The following is a 22,864-nucleotide window of genomic DNA, read 5'->3' on the forward strand; positions in this document are numbered from 1 at the left end:
TCAGAGATGTTTGGTCCGAGAGACAAAATCTGATCAAATGGCGGTCTGGGGGTTTAATGTGGACTACATTAGGGGTCTTTGATATGAAAAAGGTTGAGAATCTCTGGCCTAGGCCTCTGGAACACCCTGAGCCTAAAATCTCAGCTGTTTCACACCAAAGCTCATTCTAAATTAATTGTAACTGTTACTAAAATGCAACACATTACATTTCGTCATTTGGCAGACGCTTTTATCCAAAGCGACTTACAATAACACACTTTTTGTCAGTAATAGAGCAATCAACTATGGAGCACAGTCTATGACAACTACAAATCCTGAAGGAACAGTGGTTCGAGTTTAGTTTAGGATTTATTTATTTTTTATAAAGAGAGAAAGAAGTTAGATCAAGAAGGGCCCAGATGGAGCCTGAAAAGGTGAGTCTTTAGTCTTTTCCGAAAGATCGGCAGTGATTCAGCAGTCCTGACCGAAGGTGGCAGCTCGTTCCACCATTGGGGTGCCAGGGACGAGAAGAGTCGAGATCGGGATGAGCGACTTTTGAGTAGGGGTGGGACAAAATATCGATACTCACGGTATCGCGATATTTCCACTTGCGATACGTTATCGATACACTGGCACCAAGTATCGATATGTTTATTAAAAAAAAAAAAAAAATTTAATAAATAGGCTAAAATATTATGCTGTGTGTGGTAGTTCAAACATAGTTTCAAGTTGACGTTTATTTATGTTTGTAGTTGAAACAAAAACATAAATACTGTAGGCTACATGAATGGAAATGTTTGATCATTATTAATATCTACTTTTAGAAATTATATAGGTAGGTAGGTTATATAGGTTTTCTTGTTTTAATAATAATAATAAAAAGACTTAATGTGTAACTTTTCCTCCGTGGTATCGAAAATGGTATGAGTGAGTGAGTGAACTCTGAGAGAGTTCATGTCAATTCTGCTAATAAATACATAATACCTGCTTGCCTTTTAGGGGTATTTTTTTCTCTTCAGTTACACAGGTATCGTGATGTATCGTCTTCCAATATATCGATTATCGCAGTATCGCTGTATCGTGATAATATCGTTATCGAGGGCCAAGTATCGTGACGATATCGTATCGTGAGCTACTCAGCGATTCCCACCCCTACTTTTGAGCGCCCGTAGCGAAGGAGGAGCGAGGGGAGCGGTGAGAGGTTTGGAACCTGACCATAGATTGCAGGTACAGGGGAGCTGACTGGTGTACTGCCCTGTAGGCCAGTGTCTTGAATTTGATGCGAGCTGAGATGGGAAGCCAGTGGAGGTCCCGGAAGAGGGGAGTGACGAGAGAATTTGGGTTGGTTGAATACCAGACGGGCAGCAGCGTTCTGAATGCAACACCATTATGCAACTTGTATGTATAGAAGTTAGAAGGTTACTTTATTTGGAAATGTGAAACATGAATTTCTCATTGCTTTACAAAATGGGCTATTAAATGTCATATGAAATATAGCTTTTTACAGAAAGTGTCATTTCATTTGTATGAAGGTCTCCCCTCTCTTCAAGAGACAATATTTAGCAGTGAGCACTTAAAGTCCATAAACTCAAAATATAGTTCCCTCCTCTCATCCAATCTGTGTGTCATAAACTTGACGTCCCTTGCCACCCCGAAATGCGGTGCCCCACGGCAGTTAATAGTAGGCCTATGAGTTGTGCTTGTGCTTGTGCCAAACAAACGTTAATATCTCAAAAACTATACATGACATTGCTTATATTTTGACATTCTGAGAGCAGAAGTAGCTCAAGAGTTTGCTGTATAATTGGCAACAATATGGGGGGAAATGACAATTGTTATCCTTTTAATGTCAGTTATTGGCACACCAAGTAGACATCTTAACTTGACTATTAAACAGACTAAACGAACATGGACCTATGAGGTGTCTCTGAAATCAATGAGCCATCAGTCTGTCACTTATTACTGCTGGTTGGCTAAGTCAGTTTTGTCTTGACCCCACAGGTACTAGGCCACCATGCCCGTTGCCAGGAGTTGGGTTTGTCGCAAGACTTATGTCACCCCCCGCCACCCCTTCGAGAAGTCCCGTCTCGACCAGGAGTTGAAACTGATTGGTATGCTTTGATGTAATTAACATAAGCCTTAAAATAAAGGACTTGAAGAACTTATTGAACTTGCAGTTTGACTAATTTCTGGCATTGTTCTTTCAGGCGAGTATGGACTGAGAAACAAGCGTGAGGTGTGGAGGGTAAAGTTCACCCTGGCCAAGATTCGCAAGGCTGCCAGAGAACTGCTCACTCTGGATGAGAAGGATCCCAAACGTCTCTTTGAAGGTAATCAGTATTTGGTAGTAGAGAAATTAACTGCTGTTGTGTGGCCGATGATTTTCAGATTTTCTGTGGTGTCAAGAATTCCTCGTCAATGAGGCCAAGTTAGTAAACCTGAAGCAAGTGCACAGGTCTTATTAAAAAAACAACTTGTATATACCTGTACTATTGTTTGAATTATTATTTTATAAGTGGCGCCGGTTTCGTTTCTCAGGTAACGCTCTGCTTAGGCGTCTGGTGAGGATTGGTGTGCTGGACGAGGGTAAGATGAAGCTCGATTACATCCTGGGTCTCAAGGTTGAAGACTTCTTGGAGAGGAGGCTGCAGACTCAGGTCTTCAAGCTTGGTCTCGCCAAGAGCATCCACCATGCCCGTGTCCTTATCCGCCAGAGGCACATTCGGTAAGATCTTGGGGAATGACGATCTCGATTGAGGGGTCATAATTTAAAGTCTTTGGAGGGTTGACACATCACCAACTCATGAGAAACTCTCAATGCTTACTCTTCCATCAGAGGGCCGCCCACTTGTATCACTCTCCGCTGAGAGCAATTAAACATTTCAGCAAGGTCAATTCGGTTTCAAAGCCGTATACCTTGTCAATAGAAACTGCCCAGGGCCAATCCTGCCAGCAAGAGGGCTCTAGACTGTGCCACTGTGGCTTTGTGGCTGTCAGGTAAGGTATGGGGGATTGCACCTCGGGCAAGTGTAACTCACAGTACATTAAAAAATAACTACTGCCTCACTTTGCATAAAGCAATCTACCATTTACTCAGGCTGATGATTTAAATCCATCTACTCAGACTCTCTGTGGTGTCACAAATTCCTCGTCAATGAAGCCTGCTGTAAATTGATCAAACTAGCCTGTCAATATGGATTGTAGACAAACAAATTTGGACCAATCACAACCCGACCTATTTTTTAAAGGCAAAGTGTGCTTGTCCGTCCTTTACTTAAGCCCCTTACAGTTGCATTTTACACTATCATGGTGGCTTTTGAAATTATAACATGAAATATACTAATTGAACCTGACTTCTAAAGTGTCCTTCATCTGTCCGTGTGTCTTGCAGCGTGCGCAAGCAGGTGGTGAACATCCCCTCCTTTGTGGTTCGCCTGGACAGCCAGAAACACATCGACTTCTCCCTGAGGTCTCCATACGGCGGTGGACCCCCAGGCCGCGTCAAGAGAAAGAATGCCAAAAAGGGCCAGGGTGGAGCTGGAGGAGCTGACGACGAAGAGGAGGATTAAGAAGGGGGTTGTCTGGGGAGTGTTCTGATACTTCCTGTTACGTTTTCAATAAAAATGATTTGGTTTGACCAGAGAATAGTCTTCATTTATTTATTTTAACCATGTGTGCAGCATGTGGTCAAGAGAAGGTGTTTTGGGGTGAGTCTGGCATTCAGTAAGGAATGGATAACGGTAGGGTCAATAGTGCCAAACTTGGGCTGTTGAAATGGTGACGTCATCAGTGCCAAACTTGGGCGTTTGAAAGATGTAGTTTTCCTCAAATGGGCTTGAATTGCAACATGGCTGACGTGGTCCTGGGCCGAAGTTGCCCTTGTTTTACCTGAAATGGTTGCTGTAATTGCAAGCTACCTCTGGAATCACTGCTGGCTGATAAAGCCTCCATCATGGGTTTTGAGTAGTAAATGAGAAAATGTTAATTCAATGTTTATTTGAATAGGGACAGAATATTTAAACAAAAGGTTTGTCATAAATCATAAGATTTATAGCCTACCTAATTTACAATATCTGTCCCTAGATGGGTTTTTGTAAAAACAAATATAGGCCTACAGAAATAGAAAACATGGATAGTGTCAACAGAACGGCTAGTGTACAGTACACACACAAATAGTCACTCATGAGTCTGGCTGATTGCTCTCCAGAAACGGTTTGTTTTCATTTAAAATTATCCCTATTATGATCTTTAAGATCTGTGGGCAATGAATTCCATATTTTAACCCCCTGTACAGAGAAAGCTGTTTCTCCAAGGAAGGTTTTGCGATAAGGCACTTTGCAATTCCCTGCAACAGCACCCCTAGTGGTTGTGCCAGGAACCCCAAAAGGTTTCACTGGTTGTACCCTTTACCATATCACTGAGAACACGAGGAGTTTGATTATGAATGTGGATTGTGAGATGTTAGTGCATGTTTATATGTGCAGGTATACTGTATTATGTGCAAACGGGTAGAGTACACTGGCCACTGATAGTAGTAAATGGAATGGTTTTGAGATATGTACATGTTAATATATTGTATAGTTAGTCTCGCGTTGAGGCTATATAACAATATACTGTATATTGTATACTAGCTATATGCAAAAGGGGAAGAGTACACTGGACGTTTAATGATGGTGTGTCAGTCAATGAGCATGTGAAAAAGGATGTATGCTGCTGTATTAAGCCTGGGCACAAAGACTGTATCAATGAAGAGCCTGCTGAATCCCACTGAGAATCAGGCAAGGACTGTGAAAGCAGTCCTTGAAGGCATCTAGTCTGTTCCTTCTCCTCTTAATGCATCAGTCAGCGTACAGACGCTCTGATCATGGTCCGGCCGTGGTCGGTCAGGTGACATATCCCATTAAACAACGTTAATTTCGATGCATAACATTGCTTATCACTAGGCGATAAGCTGTGGTAGTAAGCCGAGAACTGCATTTTAAAACTAAAATATAACTGTGTGTTGCAGATGGGCATAGAGCAGTCCCGACAGCGGGGCTTTCACACAGTTTTCACTGTCTGTCTAACCTCGCGTCACCAGGCTCTTCTCGGCGAGAAAGAGCCTGGCTCCCGCCCACAATTGATTTTGTCACCCTACTGGTTCCCGCCTACTGTCTGTCAATGCGGGGCTGACCAGGCTTTTGCCTACACGATGCGCGCGCAGCTCAATGTTGACAAGCTGTATAGGGGTATATTTGTAAATATTTTCCTCAAAAAGTTTTAATTAAAACCACGTAGCCTACCGTAAGTTGTGATGGCGGCAGCTAAGGAGCCACAAGGTGATGTTTTTCGAGTGTAATTTCAGAAGTCGTGTTTGCTAGTTTGCTAACTAATCGCACTTTTGAAATTAGTTTACTCGCCTATATTCAGATGAACTATTATTAATTACAATGAGGGGAGCTTGCTAGCTAGCTAAAATGGCAAAAGATAACGTAATCCAGTATTAACGTTAGCTGTGCAGCAGATGTCCAACAACGATTGGGATTGATTGTGATTTGTTGACAGCATCGGACAACTTGAATTTAATGCTAATCAATTAGAATGTATTTGTATTATAAATTAATATCGCTCGCGCCGCACGCGTGCGTGTGTGTTGACTCAGCAGGGATAATGCGAAAAGTTTATCAACATGACAAAGCAATACAGAATCTGTACATACAGAGATACAGAGATCTACAGAGATCTGTATCGATTTCAGACGTCCCCCCCGTACTACCCAGAATAGTGTCGTCCATGGTCAGTCAGTGGACATTGTAACCAACTACAAATACCTGGGCACGATTATTGATGACAAACTGAAATTTGACTTAAACACCGACATGCTGTGCAAAAAGGGCCAGCAACGCCTTTACTGCTTGAGGAAACTAGCCAAGTTCCAAGTAGACAAGAGCCTGATGAAACTGTTTTACAGTGCTTATATTGAATCTGTGATCTGCTTTTCCTTTATCTGTTGGTACGGTAACCTCTGTATCAAGGATAAAAATTCCCTCTGGAGAATTGTGAAAACAGCTTCTAAAGTAGCCGGCATCCAACTGGAGAGCCTTGATCTTAGCTATAACAGACAGATGCTCAAAAAAGCTCTGTCCATCCGCTCAGACAGTGCCCACCCACTCAGTTCAGACTATATGCTACTGCCATCCGGCCTTCGCTTGGTATTCCTTTGTCCCCTCCTCCATCCGTGCTGTGAATGCTGCTGGAGGAAGGAAAAGATTACTGAGGAATTAACGTTTCATCAATCTGCTATACCAGCAGTCGGCTCTTTTATGTTCTTAGCTCTTCTTATGTTTTTTTTAATTTGTTTTTAATTTATTTTTAAATTTGTTTTATACTGTCTTATCGGCCGTACCAGCCGCTGGCTCATCTCGTTCTTAAGTTATTAGTGTTGTCTTATTTTATTTATCAGCCGCACCAGACGTATGCTCTTTTATATTGGCCCATCGTATGTCTAAATGTTGTTACATTCTGATTATTTATGACATTGTATGTATGGTTTGCACTTTATGTTTTTATGTTTCAAGCCTCTACGCCTTGCTGTAATCCAATTTGCCCTTTGGGACATTAATAAACTACTTGAACTTGAACTTGAACTTGAAGAATGCTTGAGAGCCTTCCACTGCATTATATGGACTGTAGGCCTATATAATATGCCATTATATTTTGAATTATCACCCGGTGCCTGACTTGTTTTCCACCAGAATGCAGTAAATGAAGTGTTGGACACTCAAATTTGCCTGGGCAAAAATCCCCTGCTTAAATGTGCCCCCCACCCATGTTCAAACAAAACCTATGCCTACATGTACATGCACTGTAGGCTACTGGGTTCCCTTATTATGCCCTGGAGGAAAAGTTATCCCCCCCCCCTAAATTGTGCATGTGAATTGTGGATGCAGGAAATGAAGTCTTTGTAACTAAAATGTTATTGGCGGGGGACCCCCAGGCCCCCTCAGAATGGAGGTGGAGGACTGGGACTCCGATCTGGAGGAGGAGGTGGGCATGTCTCTGGAAGAACCGAGGAAGTGTGTTGAGGAAGCGGTGGAGAACAGCGAGCCAGTGCAGAGGAGAAAGGCTCAGCTGGCTGAGCCCCAGGAATGGGTGGAGCAGAAAGTGGAGGAGAAGGCCAAGACAGAAGCCACTTTCACAGATGAAGATTGGACCAGGTGAGGGTTGCCCCCCACTGAGCCTGCCCCGGATGATAGGTTAAGTGTATCCTTTCACACATGAGGCATGTTGCATTCACACACATGAGTAGCACCTGCGTAGAGTTTGACCGAGCGGTTGAAAGAGAAAGCGGAGAATCTTGTTTTGGGGAAAAGAGAGGACAGTAATGGGCAAGAAGCACAAAAAGCACAAGTTGGGAAACAAAGGTGGAGGGAAAGGAATGGAAGCCTGTTCTCTGAATGATAGTGGTTCTCTGAATGATAGTGGTGGGGTTCTTCGTTATGCCCCTGTTAGTAGTGAGGAGGAAGAGTCGAATGGAGGAGAGAGAGGTAGTGGTAGCGACAACGAGAGCGAGGAAATGGCGGTGGTAGAAGCTGAGAGTGAAGGGTTGGAGGGAAAGATAAAGGAAATAAAACAGAAGGAATTGAGCGATGAGTCTGTGAGGAGAAAGGATTCTTTTCTTGTGGGAATGGTGTCTGTGACATGGGCAGACGGGATCTTTAAGGATCCACATGTTGTAGGAAGGTTTATTGAAAAGAAAGTTGGAGTTGTGAGATCAGTTAAGATTACTAAAAGTGGTATGGTGGTGATTGAGTGTATGTCTGAGAGTCAGAGGAGAAAAGTGTTGGAGATTGTTAAGGGTGATGAGCTGGAACAGAATGAACGTGTGAAGTGTTTCCCGTTGGGAGTAGAAAAGAGAAGAAAAGGTGTGGTAAGTCAAGTGCCGTTGTCAGTGGATGCTAATACTTTTTTGGAGGTGGAAGGTGTGTATGAAGCAAGGAGAATGTCGAGATTTCGGGAAGGAAAGAGAGAAGAGAGTAATTGTGTGTGTTTAACCTTTGAAGGGGAATTGCCATCGCTAGTGTATAGTGATTATGTTTGTTACAGGGTGAGGCCCTTTGAGAGAGCGCCTATCAGGTGCTATTGCTGTCAGGAGTATGGACATGTGGCATCAGTGTGTAATAGGGAGAGAATATGTAGGAGATGTGGGAAGGAGGATTGTGGAGTAGTACTTAATGGAAGTGATATTGAAAGTTGCAGTGTGGGGAAGGAACAGCTCAGGTGTTTGCATTGTGAGGGGAATCATGATGCAGGTTCTGTGGATTGTCCACGAAGAAAGAAGGAAAGGGAGGTAAATAAAATCAGAGAAGAACGGGGGACGTCATATGCTGAGGCTGTTAAAAGGTGGAAAGGGGAAAGAAACGAGGGCAGGGTGATTGTACAAAGGGAGCCGGAAAAGGAAAGAGCAAGTCACAGTAATATCTGTATGGACAAGAAGCGATTCCTGGCATTCATCGCCATGGTGATAAACTGTGCTGCTAGTATGACTGGGAAGACAGAGAGGACTGAAATGGTGGTTGAAGCTGCAAAGAGATTTCTGGATGTGGTTGATGTATCTGGAGCAGAGATAGATAAAATACTGAGAGATGCATTTGTGCAAACTCAGGCGTCTGCATCTGGAAAGTAATTATGAATTTGAGTACTTTGGGTGGATATGGATATGGGGTTATTTTGTTTATTTTAGTTCAATTAAGATCAGTTTAGGTTTAGTTCAGTAGATGGCGGTAATGCAACATTTTGGATGCCAACCGCCGTAAAACCAAACAGAAGAAGAAGAAGAAGAAGTTTGACCAGCCTGGGTGGAGAGGGCGGGGGGGAGGCGGGGACATGCTGGGAGTGGGGGGTGACGTATATATTGTGCTGCGGAATTCGTCACAGCCAGAATATCAACAAACAGCAAAGATGGCGATACCCACTGCTGCAATATTATTGATCATCCACCAGTTCTTAGTCGCACGACGCGCACGTTATCAGCAACGCTTCAATGAATGGGAGGAATTTGAAGCGAATCTACGTGCAAGCAGAAGAAGATGCCAAGAAGATATAACGCTTCACGCACAAAGAGTCTGCCGAAGAAAGATGGCTCTGCTGGCGTTCCGTGTGCTGCAGCGGGAGAGAGCTATGTGGAAGCGAGAGAGACCGGGTGGTGAACTATTCTGGCAAGATGCTTTGAGGAACTTCGACGATGTGTATGTATGTAATATAACTTATTACATAGCCTGTTATTCTATTGCAAGGCCTCTTTTAGCTGCAATGAGGAGGTACCAGGAGTAATTTTACACATCTGTGTTACAACAGTCAATTGAGTATAAACAAGTGCAATGTGGTCCATTGTGTTCATGCTGGTTGTGGATGCTCTTCGTCGATGCCAAACAGTGAGTAGAGGCATTGGACAGACGTCTCATTAGTCCAACAGCTCGTTAACCCGACAACTAAAATCTCACTAATCGACCGCTCGTTAGTCCGAAAATAATGCGCTCTGATTGCAGCGCATGAGTTCTCATTCAGTCGAGACTGTGTACAAAACGGCAAATTGTTCTGCTGGTTTTCTCTCCTTTCTCTCTCACCCCCTCCTCCTCCTCCCTCTCCTCCCCCTCTCCCTAATGAACATAATTATGTTTTTGATCATCCAATAGTTCCAGGCTATGACACTGCATGGCTATTATGGCCTGATGACACGGAGGTCTAATTTATGATCAGACGTGCGTTATTATTAAATGGTAAATGGTAAATGGTCTGCATTTATATAGCGCTTTTATCCAAAGCGCTTTACAATGAGTAGATAGTCTACATTCACCCATTCATACACCAATGGCGGCAGGCTGCCACGCAGGGTGCCTACACACCATCGGGAGCAATTTGGGGTTAAGTGTCTTGCCCAAGGACACAACGACAGCAGCTGGGAGGGAGCGGGGATCGAACCGCCAGCCCTTGCGTCATTGGCCGACCCGCTCTACCTCCTGAGCTAAAGCCGTTATTAGTTATGACAATATGGAAACGCACTCCAGAACAGGCTGGAATGAACATCGTAGCCTATATGCCTACTAGGCCTTGTGTGTATTACAGCGGGTCGCGGTCTTTTTAATTAGGCATCATGCGTGTCGATCCTGAAAACACATGATCAACATTGATCATCCGGTCGGATTCTGATCCGCTCCCATTATGAAGATATAGGCTAGCTACAACACACACACACACACACACACACACACACACACACACACACACACACACACACACACACACACACACACACACACACACACACATTTAATATATTTATTTATGTTCACATTTTACAAGAGAAATTCTTGAACACAAATAGTGGTAGATGCACATACAAGCTCAGAATCTCATTGACATGTCTGATCTGTCTATGGATACAGGAAGCAGCGTCTCCTCCATATGTGGCGGCTGCCTATTATCACAGATATCGAGCAGAATTTTGCTAATGCTTTAGCTTTTGGCTTTGGAATTCCTGCCATCTGCAAACCCCTTACAACTAGTCTGTGGACGTTGCCAAGGCTTCCAAATATAAACACAAGTAGTTTGCACTTGTACCCGAGTTGTTCAATCTCATTTTTGAGAGGTTGGTATTTTAAAACCTTAGCAAGGAATGTCTCCTCCAGACTATAGTCAAACGTACAGCCTACTTCTAAGATGGTGACTTCTCTGCTTTCTTCGTCAACAACAACAACATCTGGTGTATTGGCTGTCACATTTGAAAAGATCTCAGTTTCGTTATTGCATAGTATGAACATGTCAGATGAAACCCTTGTGTGAGTATAAACTTCAACAGAAGAAGGTGGGATGTATAGAAGCATGTCCTTAACCAGTAAGTCAACAATCCTGTCATGTCTGGAAATATACATACCTTTGTATACATGGCAGCCATTCAGAATATGTGACAGTGACTCTATGGTTGGGGTGTTGTGATGGTGCAGGCAATGAGGAGAAAATGTATTGGGGTACCACAGAGAGAGATTGAGTCTGGTTGGGAGGACCTGTAATCTGGCTTTAACTGCAAATGTAAGAATATCCTCATTAACTGCATAGTTCTTGAATATTGTATGGGAAACTGTATGGTCTGCAGTGGGAATACATGCTAGCTTTCCCTGTAACTTTAAACCGGTCCAGTGTTGTTGCTGCCTCTGTTGTTGCAGCCCTACCAGGTACCTGCGTGTGTTGGCTGGTGATACATGATGTTGAGTATCATTAACAGTTACCCTTACTGAAACTGTACAGTCAGATATAACATCCTCAGACACGATTACAGTGTCTGAGTCAGACTTCACCCAGTCCAGGGACACTCCAGTTCGCACACAAAGGTCATTGAGGTCGGGCCAGTCCGACGAGACCCCAAACCCAGCAGAGTGAGAGTCCATCTTGTTGTTGGGCTTCCTTCTGAAGCCTAGGAAGCTCGGCTCACCTTCTCCTGCCAGGGGAACCTTTCGCCGCTTCATATCGAGAAACAGCTACAAACACACACACACACACACACACACACACACACACACACACTGCCCTGAATGAGACGAGTAGGGGTGCTTGTTCACTATTGTGAAAGTTATGTTTACAACATAACGGTCATGGAATTGGATGCATATCAGGAATGTCACCGATAGTTAACATTCTATATTGTAGGCTACAGGGAGACCGCATCAGCCCTGCTGAACAGATCTGTATTTGCCTGGCTGTAGGTTGAATTGTTTTATTCAGGTTATGATCTGTGATGTGCTGAGATATCCAAATTGGCATGAAGAGAAACCCGGACATGGATCGAGTGGATCGGAGCTTCGAAAGGAAGAATGTCATTGAGTAACTGCAGTTCACCAATGAGCAGATTGTGCATAATTTTACGCTTAAAAGGCGTGGTTATAATGCTTAAGGCCACCTGTAGCGCCGACACCAAAATATCGAGTGCGCTGGTCCACACCCACTAATCTGCGCTGCGCCTGGCATTAAGCGCAGTTTTTAGGCTGTTGCAACGATAGAGGGCATTGTATGCTAATGTGCTTCCTCACCACTGTTCCTCAGAGAGCTGATGGAGTTCGAGAACTCACTGAAGGCCTGTTACCATCAGAATGGCAGCTCAGAGGACGAGGGGGGCAGAGGAGGGGCCTTGTCCTCTGAGGTCATCGAGATAGACGACGACGACGACGACGAAGACGACGACGACGAAGACGACGACGAAGACGACGACGACGATGATGTCATTTTTGTTGGCTGCTGTAAGTTGTGCTCCTTTGTGATGAGAAAAGTTGCCATTCACTGCCATTAAAACCTTTAGGTAATTATCTGTCCTTTTTCTGTTTCTCCTCAATGTTTCAGTGGTTCCTCCTTATATACCTAATCCTAAGCATGAAAATACCTATTTTCTAAGAAGGGCACGGAGCTCGCGCAGCTGGTCGCCTCCTCTCCTGGCGCCCTCCACTAAGCTTCCACATGTTGAGTGAGTAATGCTGCTGAAAGGCACCATATAAATCCAATCAATTATTATTATTATTATTATTAATAAGAGAGTGCTGATCTCATCTTAGATATTTGAGTTATTGTATCTTGAATCTTAACTCTCTCGCTCTGTCTTTCTTCCCCATCTTTTGTTCATCAATCCAAAGTGGAAGAACGTTCCCTCTCCCCATTGGTGTGACCCCCACTTTCACACAGCCCGTGAAACCGCTCGTGAAACCGCTGCTGATGATGCCTCCTGTCCCTCCTGCCCCTCCTGCCCCTCCTCCAATGACCCATGAAGTCGCCAGCATCCCACATCACTCCTACAAAGCCCCGACTGACCGCATCCTCTACATGGGACACACCTGCCAGCCGGCCTGTCTGAATCACATCCGGCCCACAAGGTCAGACAAACACAGAGGAAAGAACCCTCTCCTTATCCCGTTACTGTACGACTTCAGACGCATGACGGCACAGCGCAAATTCAACCAAAAGGTAGGCCTCACCAACAGCAGAGGACTGCTCTCTGTGGCGGGATGGAGACAGGAGGAGTGGGTTTAGGACTCAGGATTTACATGTAGGTCAATGTAGCTTCCTTACCTCATACTAAAGGTGTTGGTTATATTCGCTTTGAAATAGAAGTGTAGAGTTTTCAACTTTCACTTTAAGTTTATTTTCCCATAACAACAACATATGCAGCCCTTTTCTGTTTTTCCCCCCTCCTCAGATATCCTTCCACGTGATCTACAAAGCTCCATGCGGGCTTTGCCTACGTAACATGGCAGAGATCCAACACTACCTTTTCCAGACGCGCTGTGATTTTATTTTCCTAGAGATGTTCTGTATGGACCCCTATGTGCTGGTGGACGGGCCCTTCCAGCAACAGAGGCACTACTCCTACATTCCAGACATCACTGAGGGAAAGGAGGATATCCCACTGTCCTGTGTTAACGAGATCGATGGCACCCCACCTCCTAACGTAGCCTACAGTAAGGATCACATAGAGATCACATAAACCCCTTTTAGACGGGCCAAAAAATCCCACTGAACTAGTGGCATTTTCTTCAGTCCAAAAGTTTCCAAGCCGGGCCGTTTAGCAGATAAAGCAACCCTGCAAGTGAGGTGGGTTTTTACGCGGCGGCTCTGCTCCGGCTGGCGATATAAATCTTGCCGGTGGTCCAACCCATGATTTTCCGACCCTGCTTCTCATCCTCCTGAGTTGCCGCCCCTTTTGCAGCGTGAGTCAGTGAGATTCAGTGATTGCCACAGCCTGAAATTCGACTTTCTTAACGGTTAATTATTTTACATTGACGGAATATGCAGAGAAAAAAAAGCATCTCTCATGCACGAGTGCACCCCACACAGTCCAGGCGCAGACAGCATCAAGTCAGCCAGAATGTACAGTACTGTAAGTAGATCGTCCGCTTTAGCTCTCTCAAAAATAAAACCCTCGTTGTAACGTTAGACGTTTTGAGTCATGCTTTACAGCCACTTTATGTAATCTTAACATCACAAACAGTATTTTTGATACAATGTTTACTGCTTCGTTTGTTGAAACACCTTTTTCTCCTCCAACGTGCATCAGTCAGGCTATTTACTTGTTTAAATGACATTAGTTTGAAATTTTTACCCGCAAGTTTCCATTTTATTTTGGGTGGCCTGACACAGCGCCGTGAGAGAAGAAGGGAAAAGGGAGGGGGGAGAGACAGCCCGCAGCGGTGGAGAACACGGGTTGAGAGTGGGATATAAAAGTTTAAAAGGCGATGCTGCTGCTGCTACCCCCTGCTGCTTTCCTGGGTAACAAAAACACTGTACTAGTGGGACTTTTGATGTAAAAAAGGTAATAGAGATCATAGAGCCTACAGTAACGATCACATAGAGATCACATAGAGACCATAGAGCCTACAGTAAAGGTCCTTGCACACAGAGTCCGAATTGTTCGCTCCGTTTTTTAAATCCGTCATCCGGGAAAAAAACGTCACGCACAGATACCTTGCCCACTGAGTCCGATGCGTTAATTATCCAATATTCGTTGCGAAGATTCGCAACGAAAAGAAAACTACCGCGATCCTATTGATCCACAACTGGCAGTGTGTCTGTGTGGCTCTCTGTCTCTCTCCCCCCCCCTCTTCCCCATACACACACACACACACCGCGTCCCGCATTCCAAGCTGGTCTGCAATCACCCGGCACATTCTGTCTTTTAATTCCGAATCTCTGTATTCCTGCTTTGCCATAAAATGCTTTGTGCTGGGAGACGAACTGAATTAACTTCTCAGACGCCATTTTTCATTGTGAATAGCAACACTACGGCAGCTCTGGGTGGTCAAACACCTGTCAAAACGATTTCATGGATGCGGAAAAACGCAGAAAATCGAACCTCGTCCGAAAACTTAAATGACGGACGTAATTGTCGGACTCGGTGTGTCAATGATGATTGACACAAATGAGGTCGTATTTTTATTTTTTTCGTGCGTCAATTTCGGACGAAAAAACTGACTCTATGTGCAAGGACCTTAAGGATCACTTAAGCCCCTTCTTAACATGAACTCTGGCCTATAACCGTTGAATCAAGTCTGGTTATTCCCTGGAGTTACCCTGCTAGACATGACTCAATAAACCAGTTCATCTGTTTCTAAACATGAGGAAAAGCTCTGCGTGGTTTGGGGGCGGGGCACAGTGCTGCTGCCTGCTGCAGAGGAGGGCGCAAAAGGAACAGAATATAGGCTACAGTTCTCTGCTCTGGATCTAAATAAATGTTTCGAATGCATTTATTCTTGTAGTATTCTACTCATAACTCTATAGTCGATCTTTATTCCAATGTTCTCAGAGATCGACTTTGCAGCGGGAATACGCCTATAGCCTATTTGTTCGGCACGTCATTCTGGGCAAGCTTGTGACGCATTCGTTATTGAAACACAGACAACATGCACGCTCCTATCTGCATTTGCGGACACAAATATGAGCCAATATTGCCTCGACATTGCCTTGATGAGAAACCAATGCTGCTTAAAACATGTGTGGGCATTGGGCAATAATAACAGGACAGTGGAGAGACGAGTATGTGAGCGGCTTCTCTCATCTGATCTCTCCCACCTGCACCGCTGTGTCAGGCTGATGATCAAAGCAAATATAGCCTACTAAACGCTGTTCGTGAGTTTGCTCGTTTAATTCATTGAAATGCGTGAAAGATTAATTAATATACGTGAACGTTAATAACGGGCACTTATCACCCAATAGCCTAATGTGCAGTATCATCTCGTAAAAATTTTAAACTGGCAGAGGAAAATAAACTATTAAACTTTTAGGCTACTTGTTTACTCACCAATTTGGCTCTATTCCAAATAATCCAGCCACGTAACTACATCGGTTCATGAAATTATTAAATAGCACAGGGACATTAATGGTGGAAATAATGGAAAATGTGGATTTAGCTGTCAAGGAAGTAAGTTGGAGTGTTCATCTTCCATATATATGATCTTGGTGTGCAACTACGTGACATAGGAGAACGCCAGCGCGTGTGATGGCATCTGTCTGATGTTACACCAGCGTTATTTTCATTAATTTAAACATGCCTAAAAGCTCATCTCATAATATTTCACTTCAGGCCACTGTGTGGGATCGTTTATCCAGCGTTGTTTGGGCAATGAAAAGGGACACTGCTCCAGGCCAACTGAGTTCATTTTCTCGATGTACCTTTCCCTCTCCGTTGGAGGAAGTGTACTGAAATAATCTTTTGACATTATCTAAAAAGAAAACTGTCCAAATCCCTGTAAAACCCCGCAAAACTGTTTCTATCTGACGAGAGTTCCTCCATTCGCCCCGGTTAGCCACGGTTTGTTTTGCTAGCTGCAGTCTACATCCATGGCTGCAGTCGTCAGGCAGTGCTTCCTTGTATTTTCCCCTGTCTTGGGCGTGGCTTCTGAATGATGACGCGTTTTGCAATGTCTCTATGATCCGCTCTCACAGGAGCGCGCCCACAACGGAGAATTGGTGCTAAACATGCAGCCCATTCCAGTAAGGTCTGATTATGATCAGGAGTTCACTGCATGTTTAGAAACAGCTATAGAGATCACATAGAGATCATCGAGCCTACAGTAAGGATCACACAGAGATGTTAATAAAGGAAAGATCCATTTGGACACTAGTCCATCTATGTCCATTCATACATCACTCCATTCATACAAATTGAATTGTCACCATAGAAACACACAATAAACAAGTTAAAAACTTTAGAATAAACCTACACAAATAATGCAATATTTGCTGCCCTGTACAATCACTCAACCTATTCATATTATGACATAGTTATCACAATAAATGCAGCCATCACTGTAGGGGACTGATTCATTTGTGTCTCCTCTCATCTTCCCAGGTAAGGAGCGCACCCCTGAGGATGGAGTATACATCAACACTAGTGCAGACTTCCTGGTTGGATGTGACTGCACTGATGGCTGTAGAGACAAGTTAGTCGGGTTGATCACCTTTAACCCCTCAACATTCACCTCTCTCCCAGTGTTAATTCTATGAAGACATTTCTCTGTTTTCATTACAGGTCCAAATGCTCTTGCCACCAGCTGACCTTTCAGGCTACATGTTGTACTCCAGGAGCACCGATCAACACAAATGCTGGATATTTGCACAAACGACTAGAGGAGTGGCTGCCCACAGGGTCAGACATTTATGCCTGTGCAACATGAGCAGTCTCACACACACACACACACACACACACACACACACACACACACACACACACACACACACACACACACACACACACCAAAGCATATCCCACTCCTGTCTGCTCTACCTGCTGTCACCCCTGAAAAAAGTATTAGTGTTGAACATGAAGAAGCTTATTCTGCAGATGTCTTGTCTAAGAAGTCATTATCTCTCTGTCTCTGCCTGTTTCTCTCTCTTGTCTTCTCCCTCTCACTCAGGATCTATGAGTGTAATAAGCAGTGCAAATGCTCAGATGATCACTCATCTGTTCAGATGTGCACTAACCGGCTGGTGCAGCACGGCCTGCAGGTACGTCTCCAGCTCTTCAAGACCCAGAACACAGGCTGGGGCATCCGCTGTCTGGATGATGTGGCCAAGGGCTCCTTTGTCTGCATCTACACTGGTGAGGGCGAGGAAGAGACTTGCAGAATGGTTGGGCGTGGGGGGAGGGGTGGTATAAAACATGCACACTTAGACCTTATTGTGTATTCATGATAAGCTTATAGCCTGACAACTAGATTCAAGCACTTTCTCTTCTCCTTTCCCCCGCTTTACCAGGTAAGATCTTGACAGACGACTTTGCAGACAAGGAGGGAAAAGAGATAGGCGATGAGTACTTTGCTAACCTGGACTATATAGAGAGCGTGGAAAAGTTCAAGGAGGGCTATGAGAGTGAGGCCCACTGTGGTGTGAACGTTTCCAGGATGAAAATCCAACCATCTGCCTTAGCATCAGTTAGGCGTAACCCTGGAGCCCGACCCAAGAAGCCTGAGGGCTCCAACAGTGCCATGGGCAAAGGTGAGAGACCAAGGCAGTTATTAGACCTGGTTTGAATTTAATTTTTGTTTTCCTCACCTTGATCTCTTCTTGTTATTTCACTGATGAATAAAATCAAACACTGGAAGTTGACCACAGCTAACATCCTCCTTCCCTCCGTTGCTGTGTTTGTTACAGCTCTATGCCCCCAACTCGAACATTGTGTTAAACTGAGTTTGAATCAGAGTGTTAAAGTTTGTGGCTTTGAGTGTGAGTGTACAATTTAAAAAGATATCATGACATTTAAAAATTGTATGGGTTATCTTTCTATGCCAAACACTTGTCACATTATGGGGAAACTTTATGAGCCTTTCTCCCTTAACCTGTCTTTAAAACATTTACAATGTTTCTTGTGTGGGTTTGGAAGATATTTCTGTTTTGTCTCTCAACACGCCTCTTTCCATCCTGCGCCAGGGAGTCAAGACAGTAAAGATGGGTTGAGTGTATCAGCACAGGCGACAGATGACCAGAACCCACCATCCATGCCGGAGGAGACGGGGAAGAGCAAAGTGGCTTCCTGGCTTACCACCCAAGGGCTCAAGAAGGTGAGTATGGAGCAAGTGTTGGAAGATTTTATATTATGCCTTGTAAGCTGATCGATAACCTTCCTCTTGTGTCTACCATCACAGGCATCTGGAGACAGCAAGAGTTCTGACAGCGATGACGGTCAGACCATCAGCTCGGGATCTAAGGACAACAAAGACAGAGAGAAACTCACCCACGGTGAATAGAGGGGGGGAGGTAGAGGTAGAAATGTAAAAAATACTGCTCACTCGAATGTACAGTGCACTGATTATCCCTGACCACACGGTTTTCACTTTTCCGTTGTCCTCTTCTGATCCTGTGATCTGTCTGTGCCATTCTCGCTAAGGTGTGCCTAAAAGGCATGTAGCGGTAAAGTCAACACATGGCATCGCCCTCAAGTCCGGCCACAAAAGAAAGAAAGGTACGCCTGGAGCCGGGGGAGGGCGCAAAGCCGGGCAGCAGAAACAGCCTGGAGGGGGAGACAATGCTCACAAAAACACTCGGCTGTTCTTTGATGGTGAAGAGTTCTGCTACATCATCGATGCCAAGCTGGAGGGCAACCTCGGACGATACCTTAATGTACGTGTTTTAACGTGTCTCTCATTTAAGGCCGTTTCATACAGATGCGGTGCGGAGGCGGAATGCGGTACGAAATTTCGTCAGAATTTTCCGCATTGCAACCTATACACACAGATCCGGTGCAAATTATTTGCAGTCCCATGTTCATTTTCCGTCAGCGGAAAAACTGTCTTCAGTGTAACTAGTAGTTGGTGTCCCTCCCGGGCTCCCGTCTAGTAGGACAGCACCGCATACTTCCGCAATTATATTATAATATATAATAATTATATTAATATAATTATTATAATTACAGTATTTATAAGAGCCACAACTATCCATAAAGTGGCCTGATAGAGCCTCGGGTTGCATATCAGCTAGCGCTGTGAACGGATCTGCTGCTCCTGTTTCTCCCCATCCACCACCCCCTCCCTTGTTGTTTGGATATTTCTCAGAAAGGCGATCTGAAGATCTATTGGCCTTGATTTCGGTGTTGATCGTCATGGTGTTTGTCATATAAAATTGGATGTTGAGAAACCAAATTGATGAGTCGGGTTTGGCAAGAGTAGTGGAGGTATGACATCAGCTCTAAACAAAGGATTTCATTTGTCAAACGTATTTTCCGCAGGCAGAAATTCGCAGACGTCAATGTCCATCCGGAAAATTAAAATGCTGCACGAATGTTTGGCCGCGGTGTGCAAGCTTCAAATTACAACTAATTAAAACATTTTTCTGCGAATGTCCGTGCCGATTATTCGCACGGAGATCTGCACCAGTGTGAAACTGCCTATAACCATTTGCTGTCATTGAAGCACATTCTATTATTACTATCTTTTTTATCTCTTAAATTGTTGTCTTTGTCTCCTCGCTACATTGCAGCATAGCTGTAGTCCTAACCTGTTTGTCCAGAATGTGTTTGTGGACACACATGACCTTCGCTTCCCCTGGGTGGCATACTTTGCCAGCAAGTGAGTGTTGAAACACATCTTAAATTCATTATAGAACGTATTACCTTGATGACAATTTTCATCAACCTCAAAGGCCAGGGATCACTGCTGGGCTTTGGGAGGCGTACTTTGTTCCCAGTTGCCAGCTAACCGGTGTTAGAAATGGGATTTTCTCTATTATTTTACTGTATATACTAGGTGTTTGTTTTAATATCAGGCCCTGGCAGTAGAAATTAAAATACTTATTTCTTCCTGTGACACAAAGAGGACCATTTACTGGTACTGGACCAAAACAACAAAATAAACACTTCTGCATGGCCTCTATACCAAATATGTTAATGAATTAAAAAAGCAACCCAATTTCTTTAGTACTGTAGTACCAGGTCCTCCTTCCATACTAGCAGATCAAACTATCAATCTAGCAATAGCAAGCAGTGTGCCAAAATAAATGCATTGCTTACACTACTTATGACTGGTACTAGTAACTAGTGGACTCCAAAATAGTCAATTCTCAATTCCATCGATTCTACGAATAAATTTAACTGTTGAAATCTTGACTCCAGTCCTACCTAAAATCCATCATGGACCCATTCCTTGACCCCCTGCAGTTCACCTACAGAGCCAACAGGTCTGTGGATGATGCCATAAACATGGCCCTCCACTACATTCTCGCTCACCTGGACACTGCAGGAACCTATGCCAGGGCTGTGTTTATGGACTTTAGCTCGCCCTACGATACGATCATCCCAGCCCTGATGCACGAGAAGCTCCCCTAGCTGGGCATGCCCGACTCCATCTGCAGATGGTCCACAGACTTCCAGGAAGCAGCACGTAAGGCTGGGGAAGCATGTCACCGACTCCCGGACCATCAGCACTGGAGCTGCCCAGGGCGGCGTCCTCTCTCTATGCTTCTTCTCCCTGCACACCAACAGCTGCACCTCCAGCCATCAGTATGTCAAGCTCCTGAAATTCACAGATGAGACCACCCTCATAGGGCTAACCTCTGCTGGTGATGAGTCTACGTACAGGCAGTGGAGACAATGGAGATGGTTGTGGACTACAAGAAGAACACAGCCCCACCTCCCCCGATCACCCTCGGTGACTCCCCAGTCAATACTGTGGAGACCTTTCACTTCCTGGATTCAATCATCAGCCGGGACCTGAAATGGGAGCTGAAAATCAGAGTTCTCACCAAGAAGGCACCACCGAAGATGTACTTTCTTCGGCGGCTGAGGAAGTTCAAGGTGCCAAATGCAGCGTTGGTACTTTTCTACACCTCCACCGTCGAGTCCATCGTCACCTCCCCCATCACCGTCTGGTATGCTGCTGCTGCCACGCTGAAGCCACGCTGCAGCGATACTTTCAGCTTCTGTTCTAATTTTCAACATGCAGCTTCGTTATTTCGAATCCCACATAGGTTACGCCAAACCCCACATAGGTTACGCTAAAACCACCACCGCAAAGCGTCCTACCTGTCGTTGGCCAGTCGGCAGGAAAGTATCGCGGGACTTCACGAGACTTGGTGACCGAGATCACGTTTGAGGTAATTTGATCCCTGTGCGACTCCAGGAAATGGCCTGGGGCGAAATATCACTGTGGTGGATGTTGAGGGATCAGATTATGACGATATTTGGGGAAAACGGGAATAAAAATAGCTATTTAGATGCAGGAAAGACAGGCTCACACTTGGCCCCAAATAAGCTCCATTTTACAACTGACTTGGACGCTATTGATCTCAAAACAACGCTAGGACGGCCAGAAACGCCGCGGACATCACTGGGTGAGTGGTCAAATCATAATTAATGCCAGGAGATGGGTCCAGGTTAAAAAAAAACGAAATTCTCCTTTAATTTGGAATCGGAATGGGAATAGATCGAATCAACTTAGAATCGATTCCATCAATTCCATTCCACAAGGAGTCAGAATGTGGAATCATTCATCCCTACTGTAAATGTGATCAGGCTCTTGTTCTCCACTGACTGGCCTGCTGGTGTCTTTGTGCAGACATATCAAGGCCGGGAACGAGCTGACCTGGGACTACAACTATGAGGTGGGCAGTGTGGAGGGCAAGGAGCTGCTGTGCTGCTGCGGATCCACCGAATGCAGAGGAAGACTGCTGTGACCAGCTACTCTGTCCTTCACTCCCTCTGCTCTACTCCTGTGCTGTCCTCTCTCAGTCCTGCTCTGTCGGGATGCAGAGTAGGAGGAGAGCAAAAAAGACTTGTTATCGTTCCCATTCTTTTTTCTCGTTCTCGTTCTTGTTTTTGTTCTTTCTAATTACATTGTTGTTTCTGTTTTCTGTGGTAAAGGAGAATTCAGTTGTTTTTTTACAACCTGGACGTTATTTCCAGCTTTAAATATGATTTTTAAGTCACCCTGACCCTTACATTTACACCCCATCCTGTAAATATACAGGAATATATATGTATATATGTAATATATATATGTCGCGGGCATTCCCGTGACAGGGAAGGATCTAGCCGTCTTACCTGGTCAGGTTTTGTTATGTTATGGTACATGATCATTGTACAGCATTGTAATTTTTAATTTTTAATAAAATAAAACATTTGATAAAAAATATATAAAAAGAAAGGTGGCATCTGTGCTATTCCCCTCAGATATGAACTGAAGAAAGGCTCAGCAGTGCATTTGTAGATCCATTTCAGGGGGGGAGAAAGTGATTACCCGAAACTCATCTCATTCAATATGTGAATATATGAATTACAAAGATACAAATGCTTTAGTTTTATCACTTATAAGTTATAACCAAGGGCTTAATCTGCTATCTTTACCTACTATCCTCTAAATGTAATTCGCACCATAATTTTTGA

At 44.3% G+C, this 22,864-nt stretch overlaps 2 protein-coding genes across 2 annotated transcripts; both read left to right on the forward strand.

Moving 5' to 3' along the window:
- The first annotated feature begins 1,976 nt into the window (after positions 1–1,976).
- Positions 1,977–3,618, forward strand: LOC310781144 (small ribosomal subunit protein uS4-like). The gene is made up of 4 exons (XM_083641689.1): positions 1,977–2,090; positions 2,187–2,309; positions 2,518–2,704; positions 3,371–3,618. The coding sequence occupies exons 1-4, from the start codon at positions 1,994–1,996 to the stop codon at positions 3,546–3,548; spliced, it is 585 nt and encodes a 194-aa protein (XP_083497815.1). The 5' UTR covers positions 1,977–1,993; the 3' UTR covers positions 3,549–3,618.
- A 5,357-nt stretch (positions 3,619–8,975) lies between these two features.
- LOC310780983 (histone-lysine N-methyltransferase SETDB1-B-like) lies at positions 8,976–22,499 on the forward strand. Its single transcript, XM_083641517.1, has 14 exons — positions 8,976–9,206; positions 12,055–12,248; positions 12,349–12,469; positions 12,636–12,963; positions 13,196–13,457; positions 16,844–16,934; positions 17,024–17,140; positions 17,409–17,593; positions 17,749–17,988; positions 18,421–18,551; positions 18,636–18,729; positions 18,878–19,110; positions 19,966–20,054; positions 22,038–22,499. The coding sequence occupies exons 1-14, from the start codon at positions 9,097–9,099 to the stop codon at positions 22,153–22,155; spliced, it is 2,313 nt and encodes a 770-aa protein (XP_083497643.1). The 5' UTR covers positions 8,976–9,096; the 3' UTR covers positions 22,156–22,499.
- The last annotated feature ends 365 nt before the right edge of the window (positions 22,500–22,864 follow it).

Source organism: Poromitra crassiceps (assembly GCF_964638095.1).
Source record: "Poromitra crassiceps genome assembly, chromosome: 8".
Classification (NCBI taxonomy): Eukaryota; Metazoa; Chordata; class Actinopteri; order Beryciformes; family Melamphaidae; genus Poromitra; species Poromitra crassiceps.